Here is a 23,229-nt window from a genome sequence, read left to right as displayed (position 1 = left end):
ATAATGCAGTATTACTAGAAATGAGTGGAAGTCGTCACTGTTGTATGGTGGGCCTGATTTCTCTGATGCCAAGGGTCTGGAATACTACTGTATAGTATTGTGGTGGTGAACTTTAGTACTAGAATAGATGAAGTGGTTTTGATTGATGTTTCAGTAAGTAATCATTACATATAATGAGCAGAACCTTCCTGTTCTAGCTGTTGGATTGATGGTAAGAGATTGACCGATACAAGTTTGTATCCCGATTCTGCATGTGAGCAGTTCTGAACCCTACCAGTATGGTCAGGTGCTAAACTTATACTGTGGAATCTCTATTACTAGCCTTATGCCCTTCTCTATTCCATCCTATGTGCTCTGATTTGTCCTGTGACAGCATTTGGAGCCTCAAATCTGTACACCTGTGCTTCAGCAGTAGGGAAGGAGAGAACTGAGTATGGACTCAGCTACTCATTTACTTCCTTTACCCAGCCAGCACCATTCCTCCTCCTCTTCAGCCTAATAGCAGGGCAGTTAGTACAAGAATCAGGCTGTTTCTTACTCCTGGAGACCTGGCAGTCTTAAGAGAAATACCAGTAGCAGCCAAATTTTGTGTCCTTAGTCCTTTTTATTCTCAAACCAATGTTCTTCAGGTGAGGATGCAAGAATTGACATGTTGCAAAACATCTCCATCCGATCCCCACTTGTGTCAACGGTCTTGGATTGCCGTGTAGGAAGCATGTATGCTGTGAGCATCAGTGACAGTGCCTTACTACAGTTCCTACAGAACAGCAAACGAGACAGCGAAAGATTGGCCGCTCTACATTGTGCCCTGTTGTACTTCCGACACACAGAAGACTTGGAAATGCAGGTGGGAAGAAAACCTCCTTTAAGTTCTTTTGCAGTGACTAATGTCTTATACAAAGCAAGGTGTTCAGGTCATGAAGAATGCTGAAGGAAAGTCCTGATTCACATGTACCTTTTGGCAGTGCCAGAGACTCATCAGCTGGGCTGCCCAAACCACTTTATTGGTCAAGGCTATCCTGAAAACGTCTATCTCTGTATCACTACTTCATGCAAACTGTTACTACCGAAAACAGGTTCTATAGTCTGTTACAATGCACGTTTAAAGAGAGAGATGTGATGAACTCCCCTGTTGTCATTCTGACAGATTATTTGGTGGATTTCTGAGAACCTGTCAACATGTCATTCTTTTGATCCCATTCAAGAATTTATCATTGGTAAGTATTTCTTTTCCTGCATACCTTAAGCTGTGACAAGGAAAAGCCACAATGTCACAAACTGGCGCTTTTTTCTTTCCAAACTTGCTAGTTATGATTTATGTTAACTGACTTGCATTTTGTGGTGTTAGACACAGTATCAGTAGTCTAAATCTAAATCAGTACTCTCAAAATCAGATTGGCAATAAAACTTTTCAAATGCATGCTTCTATTTAGTGACACAAATGGATTTATTGTTATTTTAGGTCACTGGAGGGCAAATTCTGCATAGCCTCTGTCTCAGATATTTGGGCTATAAGTAGTGGAGACTGGAGCAGAGGAACAAATCTCCTCTAGGCTAGCCCAAACCGTTTTTTTGTAAGGATTTAATGCCTCATGATACTTTCTTCTAATAGCTGATTCCTCAGCCTAGTCAGTGCATGTCCTGTGCCCTGAGCCTTTGTACAAAGGACCCCTGCAGTGCTGAGCTGTAGCCAAGCAGCTGACCTGGCCCTGCAGCCATCTGGGCTTCTCTTCCTCCCTTTGTGCACAGAATGGGACCAGTTCCACCATGAGGGAAGGTGTTTCGGAGACAGCGGCAGGATTTATCCGTAAAAAAATCTTAGATAGAGAACTGACTGTGAATCTTACTCTTGTTAACTAATAGTTTATACCATCTTGCCCTTACAAACCTTTTACATTGTGTTCAGCCTCCCTGTACTGCAGAATGTGTCCAGAAACTCAAAACCTGGATAAAATTTTGCCCTACACTTCACTGCTTGACTGGATTGGGGTAAGATAACATCTGGTACTTGAATTAATAGCTGGAGGCAGTCTAGCTCTAGAGAGGTTTTATTCTCTCTTAATATAGATCGTATGCTTACCTTTTCATAGACTTGCTCTGAATCCATGTCTGTGCGTTATGCCCGTTTTATTTTGTCAAGTCTTAATCTTAGTGGTGTTTTCCATGATTCCTTTTTTTTTGTCAACAATAAAAGCATTTATAAATAACAAGAACAGCTACTTTAATGGAATGGATGATTAAATCTTTGCTTTCATAATGAGGTATTAGTTTATTGCTTATTGTATGAGGTTTATAACGAATACAGAATATATTTAACTGGCAAACCCATGCAGTTATTTCAAAGACAAACAGTATCAGTAGAGTTAAGATTTGTGAGTAAGTCTGCAGAAGTAAAATAATTTTAGGCAAGAGTCTATAGTTAGAGTAGATAGCTTATTTTAATTTCTCTGATCTGACACTGTTCTAATATATTGTCTTTTTTTAAATGAGATGGATGAGGAGAACATCTTCCACTTTTTTTTTTTGCAAAACTGAATGTACAGTTTTTGGCTAGCTAGCTAGTTTCACAAAGGAAACGGGTAATGGAGATTCACTTGGATACCCAAACAGGCCCATGTTTTATGCTAAATTATTTATGTTCTTACAATTTGTCTGTATTTTTAGACTATCCCTGGAGTAACATGTACAACAGACATTATTTCTTTACCTATGTTAGTGGTAAGTTCCAATATAAAAAACACATTTCTATTTGCTGATTAGGAGCTTGCTTGTTTTGGGGGGTGGGGATGTGATAAATGCTAATGAAGCAATGTCCCCCACAGCCTTATCCAAAAATAGGGGTGAACAGATGATTGACCTGTTTGAAATGGCTTATGCATTTACCAAAGTATCTTTTATTCAGACTGATGTTTGCTAGCTCAAAGATATTTTTTTTTCCCTTTCTGAAAAGACTTCTTCCATTCAAGAGGGAAGATACTGCAGGAATTAATTATTGTTAGATTTGATGGATACCTCTTCATTTTTTGACTTCATTAGCTGGAGGTAAACTTGACACAACAGATATATATCTCTACATACCCTCACTTTGAGGGATATTCATTGTGCTGTCATTGGTACCAATGGTTCATGACCCTCTCACTTTGTTTTGTCCAGAGCATCCTGTGATTTCAGTGATGTCAGGGCTTTGGCTAGCTAAATCTAGATGAATTCCTGCACAGCCGGGAAAAGGCAGGGAGCTGGATGGGGAGAGCACATGCTGTTTGGGTAGGAAATTGTACTTTCCGTTGAAAACATGAATGATTCTTCCCATCTTCCATTCTACTCCCTCAGCTCCAGTTTAGAGTAATTCTTGAAATGTTCCTAGGTGTTCCCCTACAAAATCTGAAAGAAGCTTTTAATAAGCAGCTTGTTGTGGAAGGCTAATGGGAAGAGTCAGAGCTTGGACTCAACACTACCAGTAACATGTGGGAGTAGGCTCTGGATACATGACAATATTGTTTCATGTAGTACTTTAAAGAGGTGAGAGCCTGTTTCCTCCCCAGTGCTTATAATTAGCTCATAAAGCTTCACTGTTCACAAAATCTTCTAAAATCAGTGAAATTACCCACTGCTCCCTCACTCTGCAACAATGCATCACAGCTGTGCTGCTACAGACTCACATGACTGCTGTCGGGGAATCAGGCTTTGCATGCTTTGCTTGGGAAGTCTGCCCTGAGAACTGGGACACCTGGGAAAATCAGATCTTGAGAAAATTTGTTGCAAGATAATCCCTGTAATTCACTGAGGTCAGAGTTAGCAGGCCTTTAATTTGCTGAGGTTGAACCTGAAGCCCGTGAGGGCAAATGCCTTTAGCAGCTATACTTCCTGATTGTGGAACTCATTTCCTATTTCTGTCTGAAACCTAAACAGATTGAAAAGGTCAGAGTTGAACTAAAGACAAATATTTCCTGCTACTTTTGTCTGCAAATTGCTGTGACTCTTCAGTGAGGACAAAGATGATAATACACAGGGTAAGGTTTAGTGCTTTGGCTGCTTTGTACCACTCCAGTGACACAAACCCACCATGGCTCGAGTTCAAGTGGTCGGTTGGTGGTTTAGTTGGTGGATGTTGTTAGCATCACAGGTCAGACCCTGGTGACAAATTTGGTCCTGCAAATAGTATTTCTTTTGTGAAGATTTATAGCTTTTCACAGAAATAATGGTTAGTTGTTGCTTTGAGAAGCTTTTTGGAGTTCTCAAGCCCATGAATTGCTGACAGCTTTTGGAAGGGCTACGTCCATATTCACAAAAAAAATGTGCTATTTGGGTATTGGGTGTATTTTTATAACTAAATCTGTGTTCCGTAAGAGATACTGAGAGAGTTTGTGAGAAAGGGGGAGCAGTAAGTCCAACTGTCAAAAAGCTTTACATAAGGATTGCCATTAATAAGAGTCTGATTTTTTTTTTTTCCTTTTTAAACACAGAATCCAAACTTGAAAGGGTACAAACAGGCTTGATCAGAAGGGGAGAAGGAAGGGCAGGGGGAGGAAGGGAAGAAAACAGGAGGAGGTCCAAAAGAAGAGTGAAAATGTGTAGTGCAAGCAGTTGTCGGAGAGGTCAGCATGGGAAAAGGCAGCCTCTCCTCATGCTGAGCTGAGCCACTGGGGTGAAGAGTGATGTTCAGGGAGTAGCTGCCTGTACAGCTACATAGCCAGTTACACAGCTCTGAATACCTTCGCTACCAGGAAGACGCAGTGCTACAGTTCCCCCAGAGAGGATGCACCTCTTAAAGGTCATTGTCACCCAGCATCCTTTCAGAGGGGTGTAGCAGAGAGCTCTTCAAAAACCACTGCTTAGGAAGGGCTTCATGGGAGCTTTTCATGGATTGCAACCTGGCAAGGCCTTGCTTTGACTTCTGGTAATACAACGTCTTTTAGGTGTTCATGCTTAGGTATTAATTCCTGACTCTCTGTAGAAATGTCTGCAAAATAAACACCACCTAAGACAAAGAAGCCTTCTCTTTCTAGTCCTTGTCCTGATGATTCTCAAGAAATAACAGAATTAAAATAATCCTTTATTTGAAACATTAGACTTTTTAAAGAGATCTAATACAGTGCAGATTTTCCGTGGTGTCTGCTTTTAATTCTGACATCTACCATTTCCTGTTACAGATTTAATATTTGAAAGAAACTTGCTGTATTGCTTTCCCCCTGCTACACATCAAACAAAATCCAGTGTGGCCTGAGTGCAGTTTTACAGTGGTGGTGCTGTCGCAGTTGCATAAGTCGGTCATTAGATGATACCCTTATGCTATATTCTTGACATTTCTCTGAGTTCATATTGGTAACATTTAGGCAACATGCTGTAGTAGTAGGTTGTAGATCTTGTTAGTTAGCTTCAGCAGAGTGAACATACGGTGCTATATGCACTCCTAGTTTCCAGCTGCTAAATGTAACTAACGTGAAGCAAAAATTAGGTTTATTTTTCTCTGCTGCAGCTACAACAATGAAGTGACAACCAGCACTGGCAGCAAGAGGGAAGTGTCTGGCAGGATTGAGTCTTTGCAATTTATTTTCCTTGACAAATTGTAGTTGACAGTAGGAAGTGGTTTTAAGGACTTCTGAACTTTTCTTCTAAAGTTACTGTCATTGTAGAAAAGTAGGGGGGAGAGAGCAAAATCCAGTGTGTTAATGCAAGATGGAGGAATAGTGTGAACTCGTGCTTCTCTTCCTTGGAATGGCAATACTGTAGTGTCTGTTGGGAGACAAACGTATGTGAAGAGGAGCAAGAACAGATAGTACCATCTGTTTTTCAAAATTGCCCAAAAGAATTGCCTTAATCTCATCTCTTCCTCAGCAATGATCACATCACCCCCATTTATAAACGGCAGCTTCAAATCTTTATACTTAGTCCAAGAACTAGCTCAGGACACAAGTGTGTATTTGTTTGGGTTTTTTCCTCCTGTCTGTTCACAGCAGAGTTTCGATTAGTTGCAGCATTAGAGTTGAAGGCTTTAGAATTGCTATGGAAATGTTTGGATTTTGTTTCTTTTCTGGGATGAGGCACTGGTACTTGAGGCTGGTAGGTGGATGTTTGCAATGTAAGTATTAATGTAGCTTGAAAATAGTGGCAGCCTGCAGCTTCCGGGGTCGTGGGGGTGTTCCTCTGTTTAGAACTGCTGGAAGCTAGGAATGGGATTTATTTGGCCAAGTGTAGACATTTACATCTCAGTTGGTTGCCTGAGGCTCCTTTTACAGTCAGCGGTACTCTAGACAATAATCACTGTAGTCTGCGGTGCAGTTCTTCCCAGCCCAAACACGAGGAATAGGTCAGCTGGATTATGACCTAGCAGTGCTCATTTCTTCCCAGTGACTTAAGGATCCAAAGGTGGCAAAGTATCTGCAATATAGACACCAAATCTTGACCTCAAGTTTAAGTAAGTGCTACCCCTGCCGTCAAATCAAGGAAATAAAGTACCGGGCAAAACCAGCATAACTTTTTTAACATTTTTTCACTTAGATTGTTACAAAGCGACATTAATCAGAGTTCTTTCCAATTACTTAGTGGGAGAGTGATGAGGTATTTTGCAGCCTGTATTCATGCTTTCCCTGCAATACTTTGCAGTTCCAAAACTCCAGAGGCTTCTGGGAGAAACTCAACTCAAACTTGGAGAGTGTCAAGTATGCAGAGCCACAGTTGCATTACCGCAGTAATGTGCTCAGGAGGGAGTGGCGTAACCTTTCGGAAGAGGTAAATGTGCATGTGCTGAAACAGTCTCCAGAGCTGCCTCTGAAGTGGATGTTTTTAAGCCAAGCACAGAAGAGCTGCCTTTTTTATATTTTGAGTGTAAAGAAATGGGTATCTGATTATGAGAAGTGCAAAGAATTGCAGTCATTTTATGTAAAAGGTGATTGCCTGTAAGTCTTCCTCTGTTAAAATAGAGAATAAATAAAAAAGAGGTTAAAAGGCGAGAAACTGAACAAAAGCAGAGCTTGCACATACCTGTATTGCCATGTAGGTTAGATGTGTGTGAGTGCCTGTGAGCATGGGTAGTTGGAAGGTGGGTTGAAGCCCCACTGTACATCATTTCGATTCAGAGGGAAGACCAGCTTCATTTCTCATCTGTGTTCTATCAGGGAGTATTTTATTGTCCTTCTGCTTTGTTCATTTGGGGTTTTTTGTTTGTTTACAAACCAGAGAGAGGACAGAACCACCACAGCGTATTTGAGGAATATTTTTGAAAATGCCAAAAAGTAGGTACAGCTTTCTATTATATTTACCCTTTCTTGTTTTGTTGAAGTATGTTGAAGGAGTTAACATGCCATTTAAGTAGTTGATTAGGTATCTGATTAGATATCTTACTTTAAAGAAGATTAATCCAGCTGAAAATCAGTTATTGGAATCCTTGTAATCACTACAGCATGATCTGAAATATCCAGGCCTCTAGAGCTAGAGAATTTATGGTAGATGTGAAGAGTTAATCTTCTGCAACTTAGATAGATAGAAGGGGTTTTAATGCTATTTAATATCTTTAATAAATGTAGTCACATTTCTTGGATTTCTTTAGCTGCCTTTCAGAGATCAAAGGGTTATTTAAGCTTTTTAATGTCCATATGAAATCCTTCAGAGTAATGCATATGAAACAAGCTGATTTTTGTTTCAAACTTCAGGGTGCTTTCTCATCTGGATGCTTGGGACTCTGGTAAGTAAAGCTTGTCTTGATGTAAGCCCTAGCTGAAATTATTTTTTTAAATTTTATTAGTTTATTAGAATATTTCCATCTAGTTGTTGTTGGCTGAAAAATAATTGCTGTGTGTGTTTTCAGCCTTGAAGAGTTTGAGGCATTAAGATGAGTGGCTATTAAATTAGAGGAAAACTTTCTGTCTGCCAGTAGTGGTAGGATCATATACTGACTAGGAAACCCTTGAAAATAAACTTCCTATTTCATATTTAGTCTAACAAAATGAGAAGTAAACCTTTGTCTGCTTAAGGATTTCTTCTTCAGGATTTTTCTCCTGGAGCAGAATACCAATGAGACCTTGTTACTGTTGAGTCTTAGCCACTTACAGCTGCCTGTGGAACTCCTCAGTGTAGGAGGTTTATGGCTGGTGAAAAAATCACGGTGTAGAGAAAGCAGATGTGATTAATTTCCCTAGGCCAGGAACAGTTGAGATTTTGTGATGCTCAGTTCCTCTGTCACAAACAAGTAAAACAGAATTTAGTAGTAAATTACATTCTTGCTGTTCACACATCAGTGCCTTCTATGTGCCCTGCCACTGTGGGCTGTGAAGTGATGCTGATGAAAGTGCTGCTCGCTGCTTTTATTAAGAAGAAGTTTCAGTGCATTCATTTCCAGTCTCTAACACCAGCCGTCCTCAGCACTGCTGGTTATTGCTACGCGCTCTGACTTTGAGGGACCTTGTACCAACTTTTCAACCCTCAGGTTCGTGTTTTCCCAAAGGACTTATTAATAAACAAGTCAGGTGTTTAACTGTTACTAGAGAATTTCTAGATAGCAGCCAGCTAGTAACAAACATCTATGTAGTGTATCTTCCCTGTAGATTTTTCTTCAGGTCCTTTAAAAATCAAGCAACACAGGCCTTTGTGGTGCTAACTGATGGAGTAAATACATTTTAAGATGAGAAAAGATGGCTGGAAATAACTTCGTAAAAATTTAGCGCTTGGGTCTGTAAAATGCTGACTTGATTTTATGCTGCCTGATGAAATAGGAGATTGTTTTTCTTCCGTTGCTGTTGGTAGACAAAAAGCACTGATTAGGAAATACAGGGTGTTAAATTTCAGTAGATACTATAACCTCCTTCCATTTTAGTTAGACAAGTTGTGTTCTTTTAAATAGTGGTCTGCATATCTGAATAACAGAAGCAACCAGGCCATGGGAGAGGACCAGGAAAGTAGGAGGTGATTCTGTGGCGTATTTACTTTCTGTCTAGCCGTTTCCATGGAAAACCCATGCAGCTGTTCTAGCTTGTTTGTTTGTAAATGACAAGATCTAAATAGCGTATGCATTTGCCAGAGTTTTGCCACATATTGCATATGTGTTACCATGACGCTGTGTGATAACTCTTACTTAAATATCAAAGAAAAGAGTAACACAAATGAACTGTGAAAGGGGCGTGACAGGCTTGTGTTCCCCTGTGTTAAGCGCTTGAGGGAGAAGATGGCGGACACCCAGTTATTTTCCATTCCTCATTTCCCTCTTACGCAGTCCTTGATTCTTTGCTATCTTATTCTGTAGGTGAGTAGATCAAACCACGACTTCTGTTTGTGTATATTTCTGAATAGTTTTGAAGCTGGTTGAAGTCTCATCAATAGTGTCATGTCCTTGAATGATTCTTGCTCTTTTTTTTTTTTTTTTTTTTTTTCCTCAGAGGAAAGGCTAGTACCTCTCTTTCAAGAAGAGGATTATCAGCAGCAATTACTAATGGGACTGGTATGTGCTTTTGTCACAGTGTGCACTAGAGGACGCACAGCCTCAACAAATGTGAAGAGTAAGCTTATAAGTTTCAGTGCTGAGTGGAAGCTCGCTCAGAGTAGCTATGGGACAAACGTGATCTTGCCTAACTTTTAGAGTTCGTAGTCATGGTATCATCTTAACAACTCGTGATATCATAAGGCATAGGGGAAAAAGAGCAGTGGAAGGTTGATTGGTCAAAATGCTTTATCCCAATACAACTTTCCTTTGGCTAGGAACTGTTGTTCCATCCTCCTGGAGTTCTTTGTAATCTGTCAGTTGTTTTTGGATTACTTTACACCATAAAACATGTGTAAGTGAATTCCCCACCCACTGCTTTCCTCAAATTGAAAATCATGGATCTTCTTGCTTCTCAATTTCACACCTTGTTTACTGTCGTCTTTTCTTTCTACCTCACCTTTTGGACTGCTGTGGCTATTCTGAGGTCCCTTCCTCTTTTGCATTGTTTTCGCTGATGTTCTCCCTAAAAGATCTACCGTCCTTGTGCTTTTGGGTAATAAATCCCATCTCAAATCTGTACCTGTCCTCCCTCTTTCTAAATACACAGCTTCGCTTATCTCTTGTTCTCTTACTTTTAAAACTAAATAAAACTGTTCACCCTGTACTGGCAGATCTCAGAACTGCGTTTGTGAAAAGCGTATCAACACTCCTGTCTGTCCAAATCTAAGGCAGATTTTCATTCTTTGCAGTCTTGTCCCCTTGTTCCTGAATTCTGCCTCTCGTTGTCTGAAGTTTCCTTCCCTACAGTTTATTCAGACAGATCCAAAAAGCAGGTCACTGCTGTCCTTTGTCTGTGCTTTCCTAATTAGCTATATTGCTGTCCTGACACATTGAGATTAATCGATTTGTAAACTTGAGCAGAGATTTTTATTTACCTCAGTTTTACTCTGAGCTTTGAAACAAATTAATGCTTCATAGTAGTTCTCAGCAAAGAACCAGCATGGACTTGTGTTGCAACCTAAAGCTACATGAGGTCAGAGGATGTTTCGGGAAGGAGAGGGTAGGGAGTGGCATGGATGGTATGATAACAAACACCTGATTTTAAAGACTTCACAATTAATGTTTAACCTGAAGTTGCCATTAATCACTTTGGTTCTCAGGTTCTTGGCTACTGCCACAAACTCTGCTTGTGCTAGTTTTCTCTATCATAAAATCCCTCGGGTTTATTTGTGTGTAATAAATACTTATATTCTCAGGATTCAATGTTCATCTTACAGTCCTTCTTTCACCCTGTTCACTTGGCCTGACCCAGAGATGAAAGAACTGTAAGATTTTTCTCTTCAATGTCACTGAAAGTTAACTTAGCACTCATTTTGCTGAATTTGCATCAAGTAGCCATTTTGAATATTCATACCTGCTGTTGAATTTGGCGAGATTGTATGGTAGCTTGGGGTCTTGCTCTGAACTGGACATTTTGAACAGGGAAATGCTTTGTTGTGCTAATACCTGTTGATCAGGCCCTGCACCTGCTGGAGATTTTGCATCTTTTTGAAGATGCCCAAGGTCACTGAATTGTTGGCTTTTTTTTCTAGATGGTTGCTCAGCTAAAGGATCACCTTATGAGACATCTACAGTATATAGGAAAAAAGAAGATTGACCAAATAGTTTTGGATTACGTTGCAAACCTGGTTAGTTTGATTTCATAGTCGCTATTGTGAGCAAGTGTGTTTTGGAGGGTAGGGTCTTGGGTATGTACTGTGTGGGTATATAGCATATATTTGATGGGAGGGGATTGTTTTTAAGATGTTTAACCTTATTTTGCTGTTTAATATTGTATATATTGATAAAGGAAGTAATAATACTTACATGATATTAAAGAGAGTTGTATTGGTCACTCAGAATACAGAAGAAACATTTCCCTTTACAGCTTGTACAAATATGGTCCGCTCCCAGAACTGAAAATGCGAACGCTTACTGAAAGTTGAAAGAATGTCCTTTAGATACATTTTGTTTCCTGTAGAATACATTGCTGCCTGTCTTGAATAATGGAAGTGCCATCAGGGAAATACAAATTAAGAAAGAAAGATTTCACTCCAGTATGACATGAGAGTAAATCATTACTACTTCTACATACCGACTTAGGTAGGCATTTTGTAACAGGAGACGAGTTTTGCATGAAGAAATCAATGTAAACTACAGTGAAAACTTGCTTTTCAAATTCCTATTTTTCTGTCTTTCATCCTCTTTTCTGTCTTTCATCCTAGCCCTGCCACACTGTTCGGTAGAAACTCCCGAAGTGCTGTTTTCTAGGGGTGAAAGTCTCAGGAAACTTTCTTGTGGCAACGGATGCTTGCATCTTTTTGGGGAAGTCCTGTGCAAATTGGTTGTGCTGTCAATGTCACAGTGTTCTCTGAACTGCTGCAGCTTCCACTGAGGTTACTGAATTTTCTATTCAGGCCTCGCTCTATAGCTCGACAAATTCTGCAGTGTGTTTTCTTTGTCTTTACAGGAAAGAAAGAAAAACTAGTGGCTGATTAAAATAGGGACAGTACAGCATGAACCAAAACTTTGTACCTGAAAATAGTGCTGGAAAAAAGCACAGATGGAATGTTTATTCTCCTTTCATTTGTTTTCCAGTTATCATTTGTTCATTCTTAATATAAACAAAAATAAACAATATGAGAACACCTATGCAGCCTTGGTCTGCAAGACTAAATAGTTGTAGGCTAAATCTTACAATCAAAACAAATCTTAGCACTCCCTGTCAGCAGGCTCTCAGGATATTTTTTTTTTTAATCTCACTGAAAGTAAGAATTCTCTCAACTCAATTTACAGACTTCTCATTCTTAGGAAAGCTACCATAAAAAAACACAGTACATCTGAAAATTGCTTCTGCCCTCTGGCTGGCTTATCTTGGGTGCTGTTTGGAAATCGTTAGAAATTATTTAATGATTAGGCTTGGATTTCCCCTCATCCTAATCAGAAACTCATACATATTAAACCTTTCTATATCCTAAATGTTTGGAAGTTCTTCAGGGGAACAATTTGTTTTGATTCTTCCAACAGTTTTCTGTAGAAGCAGCATGTAGCTGAGCTACTGAAACTAATGGAACAGCAAGAGACTTGAAATTATTTGCTTGTCTGTTTGCTTTCATAAAACATGTTCTTATTATGTTCAGGAGCAAAGGAGCGGCTGAGACTAGGACTCTGTGGTGTAGCAACTATATACATCAATTGCAGCTGAAGTCAAAATAGCCAAGGCATGGGAGCATTGACAGTTTCTCATAAACCAACAGACTAGTGCCTGACTGCTGTCAGAGAGCTCTGTGTGTGTGTATACAGAGAAGTAACGCGGGGAAGCGTAAATGAAATGTCTTGGTGGGAATGGCCTTGTCTGCCGAGGAGGTCTGCAGAGCCTGAGGATGCCTGTTAGCAGTCCACATGCCATCTGCAGCAGTTGTTTGTATGTCCGTATTCTCTCTCTCCCCTGCAATCGCTTTATCTTAGCTTTGCTCTGTATTTGTTTCTCTTACTATTTTCATTTCAGTGGGACAGGAAAGGGGGGAAATAACTTAGAGAGACAGCATGACATTTGCTGCCCTGACAGTAAGCGCAAGGGGAGGCTGAGTGAACAGCCGGCCTGTGGCACGGGAGAGGCAGACCAGAATAAAATGTTGAAATTCTCTGGAAGTCGCTGCTGTGGCTGCACCTTTTTTTGCTGACGTCTGTGGGAGCTATCATCTGATGCGGTCTCAACTGCAGAGGAATAGAAGCCAGACACCATTTGGATTTGAGTTTCCTCAGAAGGAGGGTGACTGCCTCATATCCCCTGCACACAGGAGGAGATCTGGAAGACAGCAAGACCTTGTCGTACTCCCTTTTCTTCTTTGCTCCTTTTTTTACTTTTTCCACCCCACCTTTGGCTGCTTTCATGTCTTTCCCATAGACACAGCCACAGGAGCTGAGCACTTGTGGTTCCAAATTAGTTTAGTGGAACTTCAGTCTACTCAGCACTGTTGCCTGGAAACGTAGGCGTTTCAAGACAGCAGGGTGCTTTGCAAATGTGAGCCTAGACCCTACTGCGTGCACTGTCTTCGGGTCGATCATATGTTCTCTCGTTAGTTCAGAGCACTCAGAGGTGATGGCTTCTGATGCTTGTCCAGAAAAAAATCTCATATTGTACATCTTTGTTACTAAATGAAAAATGGCTTTGCCATGAAGATATGGGTTTGGCCTTTAACTTAGCTCCTCCAGAGGCCCGGTGCTAGCCTTGGAGAGGAAGCTGCTGTGTACTCCCTCTTACAAAACCGAAACGTTTCCTTTCTGTCATGCACGTTATCCTGTATGTTATGTACTGAAAAAAGTTTGAGACGTGGCTTCTCTTTCTGCATATATTTTCTACAGTGTCCATCATAGATGGTAGATGCTGATCTTCAAAGTGAGTAGTGCTGGTGGTGAGGGTGTCATGTCACAAGCATGTATGTATTTAAGATTTAAATATATCGTGATAGCTAGGTTGACTATGACTTAAGAAGTTGTTATCTTTCTATACGCTGGGAAAGCAGCAGTTTGCTGTATTGTTAAGCAGGGAATTCCAGAGTATCATACCTGTGAAAACAATTCTTGTTGCACAAACAATAATAGGTGATTTTGGAGTTTGTAAGAACCTTCCCTTCACCTCAATGCTGATCTTCAGATCCAGATGTAGCTTCCAATACAGAGGCCTTAGCTGCACCCTGTGTGCTGGCCAGAGATGAAAGTCATTCCAGCAGCAGGTGCAGTTCTTGTGACCCTTCTCTAAAAACTGGAAATCATTCATTTCCTGGAAAATGAGTGGAGAAAACCTGCCATTCTCCAGAGAGGTTAAAGTGGAGCTTTCCACTGCATCCAGAAAGTCTGAAGATGGAAAGCATTAGGCGGTTATTCTGCCTCAGGTAGCTGTGCAAGGCTGGAGTGGTGGCAGGAGAAGGTGCTACCTTGTAGAGCTCTCTGGCCGAGGTACAGAGGAGAGCACGCAGGAGCATCACTGAAGATCAGTATTCCTGTTCTGGCCGTTGCATATGAACCTCTCCCGTGTGTCCTGTTTTTCTCTTGCTTGGAGCCTGTGACAAGTTAGAGGTCAGAGAGAGCAAAGCCTATGAAGAGAAGACTGGGGAAAAAGGATTCCTGGATTCTGGCCATCTTGGAGAGGGGAAAGGGTTCGTAACTTCACGTGACACCTCTCTGCAAAACAGGGGTCAGACTTGCTTCCTGAGAGTTTCCTGGGATTGATTGATCGCTGTACTTTGAGGCCCAGAGATAGAAGGTTTAGAGGAAGTGTCTCCATACTGCTGCTGAGATATGGAAGCAGTTACACGTGACAGCTGTGAGGGGCTAGCTAGAGGAAGCTATTTCAACTCTTGCATGTATGGTTCTCTCTTTCAGCTGCAGAGGCTTAGAAGGCCCAAGTGAGAAGAGGGTTTGTGTCTTTCGTATGCTGATAGGCTGTACTGGAGGTCAGTCTGGGAGCAGAAAGAAGCAACAGTGTAGGCCAAGGCATTGTTTTACTTCACTACGGACAAAAAGGAAACTCAATGGAGAAAGAGAAGCATTTGTTTGTCTCATCTTTACTCCTTGCAAGGGCTAGATTTGTGATTCTTCCTACAGACTTTTCTCAGCAAACTGAGTATTCTGCTGTCTTCAGCATCACCCAGTTGTGTCTGGGCCCTCAGGACCTTTCCTTGCCAAATGCTCAGCCGCTTGGACGTGCAGTTTTTGCTTTCATGGCAAATAGATCTTTGAGAATTTGATGCAGGGCTGTGAGATCAGTTGATCCTCAAGAAGTACAATGTGTTAAGATGCTGTATGTCTTGCACAGTACTTTGAAGAAGCACTTACTTTAAACTTCTGAAATAGGGCAGTTGAGCTACAATTCAAATTTTAATTGGTTTTGCATTTTAAGCCCCTAGGAAAAACGATAAATACTGAAGTCTTAGTAGGAGTCTCACGAGAAGTTTGAAATGTAACTGTATGAAATGAATGAAGGCCAAGGACCTGCTGTATACAGGCTGCTAGAAATATTCAGTCTTCTCTTTCTTGTTTTAGCTGAATCTGGTACATCGAATAATGAAAGAAGTTTGGAGGAGATACCAGCTTCATTCCTGCGTCTTCTGCTTGTGAGCAAGTCATTTGTTAAAGTTTTCAGCCTGCCGTTTAAATTATGGGCATAATAATTTTGGTCTTCAGCACTACTACTCACTTGAACAGTCAGTGCTTCCTCTACTGTGGATGCCAATGTGACTGTCATGTACTCTTACTTTAATGATCCCGCCGGCCCTCTCTAAGCCACCATGAATATTGATCATATAGGCAGTTTTATGGCTGGAGTTGGAGTTGCTGAGTTCATAGTGGTCTTAAGCCGGGGTAGTGGGTGTTAAACACCGATAAAGCCAGGTCAGTTATGCCAGCCCTCATATTATTTCACCTTTTGCTCTTGATACCGGGTACTGCTGAGAGACTTGTAAATAAGGAGTAGTGGGGGAGTGAGAAAGGGGACACGATAAAGACTTTGGGTGTTAAACATCGAACAGCTAGTGCTGTTAGATGACAGTCAACTAAATAAATAAGATAGCATCCCATTGCAGTTCACCCAGAACGCAGGCATTCAGTGCATATGTAGTACAACAGGCTGACTGTATCTTCAGGAGCGTGGGGGCATCTCAGGTTCCTAATATGTTGCTACTTTTGTTAAATACAGTGACGAGAGAGGAAGTGCGGGAGAGTTTGCAGTGTTCCACATCATGAGTCGGATTCTGGAAGCTGCAAATGGCATGTGTATGCCTTTACCTCCTGGTAAGTCCTATGTTCTGCTGTTTTAATCATAAGTGAGGAGAGCAATGCTATGAATTCCTCCCAGAAGAGCAGTAGTTGCAGCACGTGTGCCAAGCTAGCTTTGGCAGTATTGAAATCTACTCAAGATAGAGAAGGGAAGACCCTCCATAAACATGTGCAAGTGAAATGAAGAAAACTGAATAGTTACTACAAATAGAGACAACAAGTTGGAAGATTAGTTCTCTTTTCAGCTTCCAGTGGAATGTTTGGGCACAGTCTTAGCTTAGGACTAAGATTTAGACTGCTTTCATTTATATATTTTTCTTAGACAACTGGACTTTAGTGTCAAAGTCTACAAGTGAAAATCCTATTCTGGAGCAAAAAAAGAGTGGTTTTCCCCATGCTGTTGCCCTGCTAATATTTTTCAATTTTATCCTGAAATTGTTGGCTCGAGACTGGATGGAAGAGCTTTTCTTGATAGTAGACTTTTATTTCCTAGAGCTCCTCGTAATTGCTTAGAGTCTTTTCAAATCACTCGCTTATTTTTGCTAGTGAAAGACGACTTAATGTTTTCTGATTCTGTTTAATCTTACTAGTTATTATTTCCTGATCTGTCTTCAGTCTTTGAAACTGGTTTTGGTATGAGGCAGTCCCTCAAACTTACGCTGTGTGGGCGCAAATGCTGCCACATAATGGCATCACGTAATAACAAGACCATCATCTGGCTGATGTTAAGTAAGAAATCGGAGGCTTAACACTGTGTGCAAATGTGTGGGTGGCAGGCACTGAGGGTGGTGAGGCCCCAGGTTTTGATTAATTAGCGGAGGAAAGAGGGAGAAAAAAGACAATTTTAATAGAAGAATTCAGATATAGAGCAACAGCGTGGAGATGTTCAGTGACCGTGTATGACTATAATGACTGTTTTCAGTTGTGTTGGCTTTCTTTCTGCTTTGTGACAGGATTGTACTTCAGAGGACTTAAAGGATGCCTGAATAAGACTATGTTACCTTTGATAAACTAATTCCCTCACCAACTAGAAACAGAAGTTAAGGAGAGTGTTGGCTTTAGCTAGAATAATGCCAGTCTCTAATAGGGACTTAGAAAAAAACCACCGAGTAGTTGTACCAAACGAGTTTCTCTCTCTTTCGTAGGTTTTCACACTCTGCACTTGGGGCTTGGTGTTCGATGTCTCCCTCTGCACACCCTCCTGCACTATATTGATAACGGAGTCTTGCATTTGACAGAAACATGTGTCAGGAAATTGCTGAAAGGTACAGTAAGTTTCATATGTTCATGTAATTAAGAGTGATGCCCTTTCAGCCATTCAAACCCAGACACAGGATTTACTGCCCAGGAGACTGAGCTTTTCTCAGAGCGCTGATCCAGTGAGGGCTGTAGCTGATGGTGTTGCCCAGCTGAAAGGAGAAAATTAGGGCTCAAACTATTTGATTGAGGCTTACCATAGCAGACAAAGAAATCCTTGTTTGGGGAGCATTTGAGGTTACGGTTTTTCCACCTGAGACTTAGAAAAATGAATACGAAAGATCATTGTTGAATTTGTTGGGGGATTTCTGTGACCGTATGAAAGTGCACACATATCTGTAAGGAAGTTAATCTGTTATCCAGTCCTCGGCTTTTGCTTTGATTATGTTTGAAACAAGAGGAACAGGCCTGCCAGCCTGACCTCAGTGCCAGGAAGGTTATGGAGCAGAACGTCCTGAGTGCCACCACGTGACATGTGCAGGACAACCAGGGGATCAGGCCCAGCCAGCGTGGGGTTATGAAAGGCAGGTCCTGCTTGACTAACCTGATCTCTGTCTATGATAAGGTGACCTGCCTAGTGGATGAGGAAAGGCTGTGGATGTTGTCTGCCTGGACCTTAGTAAAGCCTTTGACACCATTCCCACAGCATTCTCCTGGAGAATCTGGCTGCTCATGGCTCAGGCGGGTGCACTCTGTGCTGGGTCAGAAGCTGGCTGGATGGCCGAGCCCAGAGCGGTGGGGAACGGGGTTACATCCTGCTGGCGGCCGGTCACAGGTGCTGCTCAGGGCTCCGTGCTGGGGCCAGCCCTGTTTAATGTCTTCATCAACGATCTGGACGAGGGGACCGAGTGCACCCTCGGTCGGTTTGCAGGTGACACCGAGCTGGGGGCAGTGCTGACCTGCGGGAGGGCAGGGGGCTCTGCAGAGGGGGCTGGGCAGGCCGGGCCGATGGGCCGAGGCCACTTGTAGGAGGTTCAACAGGGCTCAGTGCCGGGTCCTGCCCCTGGGTCACACCAGCCCCACGCAGCGACGGGCTGGGGCAGGGGGCTGGGAACTGCCTGGGGGGAAGGGCCTGGGGGGGCTGGGTGACAGCCCTGGGCAGGAGCCAGCCGTGTGCCCGGGGGGGCAGAAGGCCAGCAGCGTCCTGGCTGGTATCTGAAACAGTGTGGCCAGCAGGGCCAGGGCAGTGACCGTCCCCCCGCACTGGGCACTGGTGAGGCCGCACCTCGAACACGGGGTTCAGCTTTGGGCCCCTCACTTCAGGAGGGACGTTGAGGGGCTGGAGCGTGTCCCGAGAGGGGCAACGCAGCTGGTGAAGGGTCTGGGGCACAAGTCTGGCGAGGAGCAGCTGGGGGACCTGGGGCTGTTCAGCCTGGAGAGGAGGGGGCTCAGGGGGGACCTTACTGCTCTCTGCAGCTCCCTGACAGGAGGCTGTAGGCAGGTGGGGGTCGGTCTCTTCTCCCAGGTGACAAGAGACAGGACAAGAGGAAATGGCCTCAAGTTGCGCCAGGGCAGGTTGAGGTTGGATATTAGGAAAAATTCCTTCCCTGAAAGGGTGCTGAAGCATTGGAACAGGCTGCCCAGGGAGGTGGTGGAATCGCCATTCCTGGAGGTGTTAAAAAAGCACATAATGTGGTGCTCAGGGACATGGTTTAGTGGTGGATTTGGAACTCCATGATCTCAAAGGTCTTTTCCAACCTAAATAATCCTATGATTCTAAGGTAATCCTAGTGCTGGGATTGGCAAATGGCTTGAAGCTCTGTGCACTAAAAATTCAAAATAAGCAAAGAAAAGCCTACCTGACCCAGCATCTCAATGTTTTTAGTAAATATTGAACTTGTTGGACGTCTTCTACATATAATGTCAGGTTAATAAAAGTCAGAGTTAAGTTCTGTATGAACTTATGTAGTTATCGAGAGCAGATTGTGTTCTGTATGTGGCTTTCTTCTGAGCGGAAGCGAAGTAGCTAGTTTCCACAAAGGAGGCTTAGGAGCAAAGCAGCACATGTATGGTAGGGATGACTGGGGAATAAAATGGAGAGTGGGACAAATTGCCCGTTGCAGGCACAGCTGGCATCACACCCATGTTAACTGCCTTTTCTAGATCAGAGGGGAGGAAAGGGGACTTGTAGCATAAGTTTCCTGGGACGAAGCAGCGCTGGGGTAAGATTCTCTAACAGTAATGCATGTCATCACAGCTGCAGCTGTGCTCCCTTGTAATGTGCTGTGTCTCCAGTGTTCAAGAAAGAGACAACACAGTATACTGTATTAATCTGCGCCTGGTCTTGATAAATGAAATATTATAAATATTGGAGCTTTACTTAGTCAAAACATGTTTAAATTACTGTATAAGTTGTCGCATAAAATATGAGGTTATGGGCAAATACACAGAAAAATATTTATGTAAATGGTATTAAATGGTATAAATGTAAATAACAGTCCTCATAGCCATTATTTCAAAATAAATTTTCATTTCATTATGGGGATGATATTTATTCAGAATGTCTTCAGTGAAAGTTGAAAGTTTTAGCGATGTGGTTGCTGGGGGTTGGTTTGTTCTTTGTTTTGGTGGTTTTTGACTCGCTTTCTCTTACAGATTTGGATGACACTGAGAAGAATGAAAAACTGAAGTTCAGTATTGTCATGAGGCTTCCCGAGGTAACTTATGACATCGGATGTAATTTCTTGGAGTTTGGAATCGATAGGAAATTCCTCCTTGTGCGTGGGATCAAGCCAATGGAGGACTTAGCTGTGATTCGAATAGGGCACAGATATATCCTCATCCTCCACAGGTTCTCCATCTGCTGCTCGTGACCCGTAGGGTACTCTGGTAACTTAAATTACAACTTGCCCGTAGTGTTTCACAACGTCTCCAGTACCTTACAGGAATCAAACAGACAACACTGACACTGTTCTGCTGAGTACTTGTCTGCATAAAGCAATAAGGGTTTAACAGGGTTTAGAGAGTATTCATGGGGGGGTTGTGTGTGTTTCTTAGCATCTACAAATGCCTTTCTCACTTGTGACACCTGCATTTGGTTTTGTACATTTTATCAAATATGTTCAAAAGCTGGTACAGTAAAAGCTGTAAAATCTGATTGTACCACAACTGTGGAGAGGATTGAATTACAAGATCCCCCTCTCTCTGAAATCTCCCAGCCTTGTCTGTTGGTAAGGTGACTCGTTTAGCCACGTGCTGGAACTAATTACTGATGCTCCTTTAAACGTGCCAACAGAATGGGAGGTTGACTTCTCCTTTTCCCCTTCTGTTCTTAGTGCACAGCACTGCAGAGGAAGCACGACGTCACAGTGAGCAGAGGGAAACCAGGGATCCCCCCGTGGGGTGTGCCTTGCTGTAGAACAGGCTTTTCTCAAGTTGCTTATTGTTTGCTCATTATGAGCTGCTACATGTAGTTCAGATGGCCAGAAGTGCTGCTTTAGTTTTCCTCTGACAAGGGCTTCTTTCTTTGGCAGCAGTTTGGAGGAGGGCTAGGGAAGGAGAAATACACAGGCTGTTCTTTGTCTTCTGTGTCTTGCTTTGGGCATGGGTTGGTGAGCTGGGGTCAGCCCCAGGCCGGGTGGGTGGGGAGCACCATTCCAACCCCGACTGGAAGCAAAGGGCTGAGCTGTGAGTGCTTTAGGGGACGTGTACTGCTACTTACGCGCTGTAGACTCAGTGCCTTATTGTATCTATTTACAGCTTTTGGAAAAAAACACAGATAATTGTTTGTTGGCCAAAAAGGACGCTTTGGGGTGACTCGGACTGTTCTGAGCAGGTTAGATTCAGTAGGTGACTTCAGTTGCATCAGAAGCAAGTATTTAGGCACTGTTGAAACTGTATGGCATTTCCCAAATGAACCCCTTCAGTACTCTGGATTGCAATGCAACTAAAAAGTGAGGGTGGGTGAAAAAAGATCTAGGTAGGGAAAAGAGCAGAAGGTGGAGCTAATTTCACAGTGTGTTCCTATTTGTTTGCTTATTAGTTAGGATTGGAAGCTTTGGGACATCTGATTTTGAATCCGTTTTGCTTTTGGGATTGTGAATCAATGTTATCAATTCCCAAGATGATGACCTATATAATGGGATGCAGATTGTGTTCCGTCGGCATTCTGCTTTTGCAGGTTCCTTAAACTAAGCCTGAGAGAAGCCCTGTTCCGAATGGATCATTGAGGAGTGGGGCATCTGGGTTATTCTTTGGGAGGAGAATGGATCTAAAGAGCCACAATAAAGGAGAAAGGGTTATTTTAAGCCTCAATTAATACTTAAGTATGCATGCAAAAGTAGGACAGAGGTAATGACAAGACTGATTGATGAAACGGAGTAACTCGGTGGGTACTGTGTAGCAAGGTTTTGATTTTTTCCCCATGTTTTGGAAGCGTGTTGTAATCTTTTAGTTACTGGCTATGAAAGGAAGGCTCTGCAGCTAAAAATTAGGACATCTTAGTTTCTGTCATCAGTGTCTGAAAGCAAAGCATCTGTGTTACAGCCTGCATTTTGTTTCAGGTTTTTTCCTCCTTTCCCCCTCCTAAATTTCCACTGTCCTGTGTTTATGTTCTGAGGTTTGGGGTTTTTGGTTTTTTGCTTACTAGGTTCTTGGTCAAAAGGTTCGTCAGTTTTGGAATCACCCGATAAATGCTAATTTCATTGCACGGAAATATGTGAAACTTCTGCTTGAGAAGCTCGGGGACAGGCAGGTAAGAGCACACAGGCCGTTTTTTTGGTAATCTTTTGCTTTGACGGTGTTGAGATTCCTGACCTTGCTGTAGACTATAACACACTAAAGATAACACTGCAATTTGGTACTGTGGGACTCTGAACTAACCTGAAATATTCTCCCTTGCAGTGTAGCAGGCCTGTCCCTGAGAGACGCTCGGTCCCTGTAGAGTTTTTGCCGCTGAACTACCTGACTAATGTGTTGGCAGAGATAGAGGATGAAGGTAATGCTAACTCTCTGCTTTGGAAGACCAGTAATTGTTACCCTTTCATGCTCACGCTCGGCTGTATCCTGACTATGTTGAAATGCCCGAATCCTAAAACTCCAGTGATGTCCCAACACATGGGTTTGGTTGTCTTTCTGCTGCTGGGAATTGTCGGAGGGCTTCTTCGCTGCATATCCTTTCCTCTGAGTCCTCTCTGTGTTGGATCCGGTTAGCAAACTTGCATTTTTCGGAACTCGTAGTGAAATGTGGTCGGTGTACAGTGTGGTGGTCGCTGTAATTCTGTATGCAGGCGGGGAGAAGGGAGAAGGGCTTCCTCATTTATGCAGCATGGTGGCTGAGGCAACCAAAATCAGATGTTCCACCCCAGAAAAGAGAACCCGCATCGCTAGATCAGGAGGTGCGCTGAAGTAACAGGCATTTCTCAAAGCAGTTCCTTTTTGTGAAATGCAGTTCAAGCTGATTAGGGCACTTGCTGCACACAGTGAACCAAAGCGTCTGAAGATTTTGAATTCCACTGAAAAAGGTGCCTTTAAGGGAAGCATTGGACTGCCAATAGCGTTACTGGCGATGCCTGTACTGGTAAGCAAAATAAAAGTCAGGGTAAGGACTTGAAGGCTGAAACAAGATTGTCCGTGTATGGATGTCATCCCGTTTGGGGAGGAAGAAAAGTTAAACCATATAGAAGTATATGAGGCTGCGCCCTGGTCCATTTTATGTACTAGCACTAACATAGCCACTGTGCTTAAACCTTGGTTTGGATCTCCAGTGTAGGATGCAACGTATGGAAATCCCTAGTGGCCTCCAG

The 23,229-nt window shown here is 42.5% G+C and overlaps 1 protein-coding gene across 2 annotated transcripts in view; it reads left to right on the top strand.

Moving 5' to 3' along the window:
- Positions 1-23,229, top strand: part of LOC119148002 (gamma-secretase activating protein) — a 49,982-nt gene that overhangs the window by 25,384 nt on the left and 1,369 nt on the right. For both annotated transcript variants that reach the window (XM_037387492.1, XM_037387493.1), the window contains exons 16-30: positions 630-847; positions 1,148-1,217; positions 1,907-1,989; positions 2,665-2,718; positions 6,604-6,729; positions 7,177-7,232; positions 7,650-7,681; positions 9,369-9,430; positions 11,005-11,100; positions 15,497-15,567; positions 16,149-16,243; positions 17,374-17,493; positions 20,081-20,142; positions 22,074-22,178; positions 22,328-22,421. In XM_037387492.1, the coding sequence (XP_037243389.1) occupies positions 630-847; positions 1,148-1,217; positions 1,907-1,989; positions 2,665-2,718; positions 6,604-6,729; positions 7,177-7,232; positions 7,650-7,681; positions 9,369-9,430; positions 11,005-11,100; positions 15,497-15,567; positions 16,149-16,243; positions 17,374-17,493; positions 20,081-20,142; positions 22,074-22,178; positions 22,328-22,421 (1,344 nt within the window). The remainder of the gene's footprint in view (positions 1-629; positions 848-1,147; positions 1,218-1,906; positions 1,990-2,664; positions 2,719-6,603; positions 6,730-7,176; positions 7,233-7,649; positions 7,682-9,368; positions 9,431-11,004; positions 11,101-15,496; positions 15,568-16,148; positions 16,244-17,373; positions 17,494-20,080; positions 20,143-22,073; positions 22,179-22,327; positions 22,422-23,229) is intronic.

This window comes from Falco rusticolus, chromosome 5 (assembly GCF_015220075.1).
Source record: "Falco rusticolus isolate bFalRus1 chromosome 5, bFalRus1.pri, whole genome shotgun sequence".
In the NCBI taxonomy this organism is placed as follows: Eukaryota; Metazoa; Chordata; class Aves; order Falconiformes; family Falconidae; genus Falco; species Falco rusticolus.
Note: the sequence above shows the minus strand (reverse complement) of the source record. Positions and strands in the feature narration are given on the sequence as shown.